This window comes from Gigantopelta aegis, chromosome 7, assembly GCF_016097555.1.
Source record: "Gigantopelta aegis isolate Gae_Host chromosome 7, Gae_host_genome, whole genome shotgun sequence".
NCBI classification, from domain to species: Eukaryota; Metazoa; Mollusca; class Gastropoda; order Neomphalida; family Peltospiridae; genus Gigantopelta; species Gigantopelta aegis.
Window position 1 is genome coordinate 6739499 of NC_054705.1, and position 7500 is coordinate 6746998.

General features: G+C 33.9%; 1 protein-coding gene across 6 annotated transcripts in view; it reads right to left on the bottom strand.

Moving 5' to 3' along the window:
• LOC121377005 (kinesin-like protein KIF13A) overlaps nucleotides 1-7500 on the bottom strand; it is a 397936-nt gene that overhangs the window by 55737 nt on the left and 334699 nt on the right. For all 6 annotated transcript variants that reach the window (XM_041504840.1, XM_041504838.1, XM_041504837.1 and 3 more), the window contains 3 exons: nucleotides 3443-3617; nucleotides 842-1004; nucleotides 424-612 (listed from right to left, as the gene is read on the bottom strand). In XM_041504840.1, coding sequence (XP_041360774.1) covers nucleotides 424-612; nucleotides 842-1004; nucleotides 3443-3617 — 527 coding nt within the window. The remainder of the gene's footprint in view (nucleotides 1-423; nucleotides 613-841; nucleotides 1005-3442; nucleotides 3618-7500) is intronic.

Below are 7500 nucleotides of genomic sequence, written 5' to 3' on the forward strand. Positions count from 1 at the left end.
GATAACCTATGCTATATATTAAATATTACACACCTAACCTATGCTATATATTAAATATTACACACCTGACCTATGCTATATATTAAATATTACACACCTGACCGATGCTATATATTAAATATTACACACCTAACCTATGCTATATATTAAATATTACACAGATAACCTATGCTATATATATTAAATATTACACACCTAACAAATACTATATATTAAATATTACACAGATAACCTATGCTATATATTAAGTATTACACAGATAATCTATACTATATATTAAATATTACACAGATAACCTATGCTATATATTAAATATTACACACCTAACCTACACTATATGTTAAATATTACACTGATAACCCATGAAGTACTACTACACTACAACACAAGGTATAAAAAGCCATGCAGGACGTATGGACACACCGCGTCTGTGTCACCGTCAACATCATCACAACATGACGATACCATCATCGGCAGTCCCAGCGCCTTCCGCTCCTCGTACATCTCCCGCATGTCGATGATCTTGTTCTCCAGCTTCTCCATCGACCAGATCTGTATGTTACGACCTCGTCGTTTCACCTGTATCGCCGGCTCACTGACAAACGCACCTCGCTACAAAACAAGGTAAATTATCAAACACTAGAACAGATCTGTATGTTACAACCTCGTCGCTTCACCTGTATAGCCAGCTCAATGAATTAGGACTGAAGTTATAGATGCTCGTATCTAAAGAAAATAAATATTTAACATACTGCATATCGTACCTGTTTGTTAGGACTGAGGTTGGCGGCTGGTATCTAAAGATAATCATTATTTAATGTATAATAAACTCATATCATACCCGTCTGTTAGGACTGAGGTTGGCGGCTGGTATCTGCAGAGTGACGTGGAATTTCGTCTGTTTTCCCATCTCCTCGGACAGGAAGTTGGCCTCACGTACGAGCGTGTTCGCTTTCACCACTTCCTCTCGCAGTTTTACCAGACTCTGCTTGAAAATCTTCTCTCTGAAAAAGGCAGAATCCTCTATCAGTCTACAGCTTGTTAAGAGTTTGAATAACGTGGACAGTTTACTATTCAGCTCAACCAAGATTTTAATACATATATCTATAACTTCATTATAAAACATGGATATTAATTTAACTTTTTTATAAGATGTGTTGGCAGACAGCTAGGTGGGATTATTGATAATATAAGACAATAGAAATAAAATGTAACAGAAACACACACAGACACAAAAAGACATACACAAAGGGAGTATGATTCCTTCATACACAAAAGGAGCATATAGTTACTTCATACATCGGTGGACCCATTGGGCTATTTCTCATTCCAGCCAGTGCACCACAACTGCTATATCAAAGGCTGTGGTATGTACTACCCTGTCTGTGGGATGGTGCATATAAAAGAACCCATTGCTGCTAATCGAAAAGAGTAGCCCATGAAGTGGCGACAGCGGGTTTCCTCTCTCAATATCTGTATGGTCCTAAACCATATGTCTGATGCCATATAACCGTAAATAAAATGTGTTGAGTGTGTCGTTAAATAAAAAATTTCTTACTTTCATACACAAAAGGAGCATATACATGTAGTTACTTCATACACAAAGGGAGTATACAGTTCATTAAACAAGAGTACCGGTTAGGTACCTAATATGCCCGTATGCCCGTCAGGAGTTTGATGGAAAACCATACATATTAATGAAAAGTGTTATGGGTATGATTCAATTCTAATTATGACCTAGTAATTATATGTGATACACCACCATCCCAAGTTGTTCCTACATGTGAGGTTTGATGGTCCTGGGTGCATCTGTATGCAAGATATGGTTCAGACAAGAACAAGTTATCAGATGGACGTACAGACATACAGATGGACGGACAACGCCATACGATAATACGATCCATCATAGATGAGCATATAAAAATAAAAATGTCACTCGATACAAAATATCACTAAATTTGTTTAAATTATTAAAAATAATTATTAGTTGAAAAGACTGACAGGTTAAGACAAAACGATGCTGATTTGTATTATGTTTTAATACATCTGTCACTAGGAATTAATCGTCAGAAATCTCTAACAATTAAGCCAGCCACGCGAGTCGACCTATATACATGTCTGTCGGTTAACCTGAGAAATGCATGCAGACATCTTGTCTGATGAAATCAGCTGAACTAAGGGAATATACAAACACGGAAATCCAATTGTCTAGCCTGTCTGTTGACACTGACAATACTCTCGAATGTTCGACTGGAAATACAATCACTTAGTGGTTTAATAGGATTCGTGTGACGTCATAATTAACCAAGGTCTATTAGAGAGCAGACAAATGTATTCCGATGTATTTCCAACCCAAAATGTCAGAGCTCCTAACTGTTTGTACAGTGAAATCAGGTGCAAAGGACACGTACACAAATAATATGAGAAATTAACCCTTTACATGCAGGGCTAACCCTGCTCATTGCCAAATCAGCCAACTGCTAACATTTATCCAAAGTGGCTACAACGTTTAATACTTGCCTAATAAAATTTTGTTTAAATTAGCTACTTTTTAATAATTTTTCCATATTATATATCTGAAAATTGGCAACAATAGAATTCCTTCCAGTGTCATCCTGCCTTTATATCTGTTGTGAAACTACAGCTTGTTCAGGGTTTTTTTTGTCCGATTTTCATTTGATGTCAATTGTACTGAATTTGTGGATTTTAGTGTGATCTTTCATTTCAACTATGAACCATAATATCAGGTTATGTTTTTTCCCCATAATGTGTATTTGTTTAGAACTGTTTTCAGAGCAGTCTTAATCCTCTGCTAATCCTACTAAACTCCACTGAAATCTGATTTGATTATCTAATCCTATAATATTCTATCTCACACAGAACCAAATTCCAAACAAATCCTCCCATAATCTACTCTAATACTCTATTAATCATAGCATATCTTCCTTCAATCCTACCATATCCCACGCCAATCATCTTCCCTAATGCTGTTATTCTACTTCGGTTATATCCCAGTCCTTTTCTAATCCTAACTTAATCATTCTCTAACCATACCATATCTGCATAACATCCTTCCACAATCCTCTAATCCTACCACATTCTATTCTAATCATACCCTAATCCTCTAATTCTACCAATCCTTCCTTAATCCTATAATCCTTCCATATTCTGCTCTAATCCTACCTTAATCCATTAATTATACAATCCTTAATCCCATAATCATTCATACATCTTACCATAATCCTTGCTTAATTATCATGTAATCCTACCATCACCTATTCTAATACTACCATGATCCTCTAATCCTACCATCCTTCCTTATAATCATCATCTTATATTCTAATCCTACCTTAACCATCCAATTCTACCATATTCTTTCCTTAATCCTAATCCTACAATCCTATCTTAATCCTACCCTATCCCACTGTAATGGTCCCCATACCTGTCGAGTGCCCATTGCTGATACTTCTTCTGTATGCTGGACGTGTTTCCTGTCGGGGTCAGTCGGGTTGTGTCAAACAGCTGCATGGGGAAGGACGGCGTCCCCGGGGACATCAGCTGGTTGCGCAACATCTGCATCTGCTTCTCGTACATCTGTCGCTGGCGGTCTAACGCCTCTGTTGGAAAAAAAACACTAAAATTACTTAAGATTATTTATGAAAATATGTTTACTACATCTGGCGCTGGCGGTCTAACGCCTCTGTTGGAAAAAACCCACTAAAATTACTTAAGATTATTTATGAAAATATGTTTACTACATCTGGCGCTGACGGTCTAACGCCTCTGTTAGAAAAAACCCACTAAAATTACTTAAGATTATTTATTAAAATATGTTTACTACATCTGGCGCTGGCGGTCTAACGCCTCTGTTGGAAAAAACCCACTAAAATTAATTAAGATTATTTATGAAAATATGTTTACTACATCTGGCTCTGGCGGTCTAACGCTTCTGTTGAAAAAACCCCACTAAAATTAATTAAGATTATTTATTAAAATATGTTAAGTACATCTGCCGCTGACTTCTAACACCTCTGTCGAAATGGGTTTTTTAAATTCAAATTGTTTATTAAAATAGGTTTAAAGTACATCTGCCGCTGACATTCTAACACCTGTCGAAATGGGTTTTTTAAATTCAAATTGTTTATTAAAATAGGTTTAAAGTATATCTGCCGCTGACATTCTAACACCTCTGTCGAAATGGGTTTTTTAAATTCAAATTGTTTATTAAAATAGGTTTAAAGTACATCTGCCGCTGACATTCTAACACCTGTCGAAATGGGTTTTTTAAATTCAAATTGTTTATTAAAATAGGTTTAAAGTACATCTGCCGCTGACATTCTAACACCTGTCGAAATGGGTTTTTTAAATTCAAATTGTTTATTAAAATAGGTTTAAAGTACATCTGCCGCTGACATTCTAACACCTGTCGAAATGGGTTTTTTAAATTCAAATTGTTTATTAAAATAGGTTTAAAGTACATCTGCCGCTGACATTCTAACACCTGTCGAAATGGGTTTTTTAAATTCAAATTGTTTATTAAAATAGGTTTAAAGTACATCTGCCGCTGACATTCTAACACCTGTCGAAATGGGTTTTTTAAATTCAAATTGTTTATTAAAATAGGTTTAAAGTACATCTGCCGCTGACATTCTAACACCTGTCGAAATGGGTTTTTTAAATTCAAATTGTTTATTAAAATAGGTTTAAAGTACATCTGCCGCTGACATTCTAACACCTGTCGAAATGGGTTTTTTAAATTCAAATTGTTTATTAAAATAGGTTTAAAGTACATCTGCCGCTGACATTCTAACACCTCTGTCGAAATGGGTTTTTTAAATTCAAATTGTTTATTAAAATAGGTTTAAAGTACATCTGCCGCTGACATTCTAACACCTGTCGAAATGGGTTTTTTAAATTCAAATTGTTTATTAAAATAGGTTTAAAGTACATCTGCCGCTGACGTTCTAACACCTGTCGAAATGGGTTTTTTAAATTCAAATTGTTTATTAAAATAGGTTTAAAGTATATCTGCCGCTGACATTCTAACACATCTGTCGAAATGGGTTTTTTAAATTCAAATTGTTTATTAAAATAGGTTTAAAGTACATCTGCCGCTGACATTCTAACACCTGTCGAAATGGGTTTTTTAAATTCAAATTGTTTATTAAAATAGGTTTAAAGTACATCTGCCGCTGACATTCTAACACCTGTCGAAATGGGTTTTTTAAATTCAAATTGTTTATTAAAATAGGTTTAAAGTACATCTGCCGCTGACATTCTAACACCTGTCGAAATGGGTTTTTTAAATTCAAATTGTTTATTAAAATAGGTTTAAAGTACATCTGCCGCTGACATTCTAACACCTGTCGAAATGGGTTTTTTAAATTCAAATTGTTTATTAAAATAGGTTTAAAGTACATCTGCCGCTGACATTCTAACACCTGTCGAAATGGGTTTTTTAAATTCAAATTGTTTATTAAAATAGGTTTAAAGTACATCTGCCGCTGACATTCTAACACCTGTCGAAATGGGTTTTTTAAATTCAAATTGTTTATTAAAATAGGTTTAAAGTACATCTGCCGCTGACATTCTAACACCTGTCGAAATGGGTTTTTTAAATTCAAATTGTTTATTAAAATAGGTTTAAAGTACATCTGCCGCTGACATTCTAACACCTGTCGAAATGGGTTTTTTAAATTCAAATTGTTTATTAAAATAGGTTTAAAGTACATCTGCCGCTGACATTCTAACACCTGTCGAAATGGGTTTTTTAAATTCAAATTGTTTATTAAAATAGGTTTAAAGTACATCTGCCGCTGACATTCTAACACCTGTCGAAATGGGTTTTTTAAATTCAAATTGTTTATTAAAATAGGTTTAAAGTATATCTGCCGCTGACATTCTAACACCTGTCGAAATGGGTTTTTTAAATTCAAATTGTTTATTAAAATAGGTTTAAAGTACATCTGCCGCTGACATTCTAACACCTGTCGAAATGGGTTTTTTAAATTCAAATTGTTTATTAAAATAGGTTTAAAGTACATCTGCCGCTGACATTCTAACACCTCTGTCGAAATGGGTTTTTTAAATTCAAATTGTTTATTAAAATAGGTTTAAAGTACATCTGCCGCTGACATTCTAACACCTGTCGAAATGGGTTTTTTAAATTCAAATTGTTTATTAAAATAGGTTTAAAGTACATCTGCCGCTGACATTCTAACACCTGTCGAAATGGGTTTTTTAAATTCAAATTGTTTATTAAAATAGGTTTAAAGTACATCTGCCGCTAACGTTCTAACACCTGTCGAAATGGGTTTTTTAAATTCAAATTATTTATTAAAATAGGTTTAAAGTACATCTGCCGCTGACATTCTAACACCTGTCGAAATGGGTTTTTTAAATTCAAATTGTTTATTAAAATAGGTTTAAAGTACATCTGCCGCTGACATTCTAACACCTGTCGAAATGGGTTTTTTAAATTCAAATTGTTTATTAAAATAGGTTTAAAGTATATCTGCCGCTGACATTCTAACACCTGTCGAAATGGGTTTTTTAAATTCAAATTGTTTATTAAAATAGGTTTAAAGTACATCTGCCGCTGACATTCTAACACCTGTCGAAATGGGTTTTTTAAATTCAAATTGTTTATTAAAATAGGTTTAAAGTACATCTGCCGCTGACATTCTAACACCTGTCGAAATGGGTTTTTTAAATTCAAATTGTTTATTAAAATAGGTTTAAAGTACATCTGCCGCTAACGTTCTAACACCTGTCGAAATGGGTTTTTTAAATTCAAATTATTTATTAAAATAGGTTTAAAGTACATCTGCCGCTGACATTCTAACACCTGTCGAAATGGGTTTTTTAAATTCAAATTGTTTATTAAAATAGGTTTAAAGTATATCTGCCGCTGACATTCTAACACCTCTGTCGAAATGGGTTTTTTAAAATTCAAATTGTTTATTAAAATAGGTTTAAAGTATATCTGCCGCTGACATTCTAACACCTGTCGAAATGGGGTTTTTTAAATTCAAATTGTTTATTAAAATAGGTTTAAAGTACATCTGCCGCTGACATTCTAACACCTGTCGAAATGGGTTTTTTAAATTCAAATTGTTTATTAAAATAGGTTTAAAGTACATCTGCCGCTGACATTCTAACACCTGTCGAAATGGGGTTTTTAAATTCAAATTGTTTATTAAAATAGGTTTAAAGTACATCTGCCGCTGACATTCTAACACCTCTGTCGAAATGGGTTTTTTAAATTCAAATTGTTTATTAAAATAGGTTTAAAGTACATCTGCCGCTGGTGATCTAATGCCTCTGTTGAGGAAATTTTTAAAATAATTTAATTAAGACTGTTTATTAAAGTATGTTTACTACACATGTCATAGACAGTTTAATGTCTCAGACAGCAAACAACATTGCATTCTTAGAGTACTGCTAAAGCAATACAATGAATTGTCTCTGACAGCAAACAACATTGCATTCTTAGAGTAC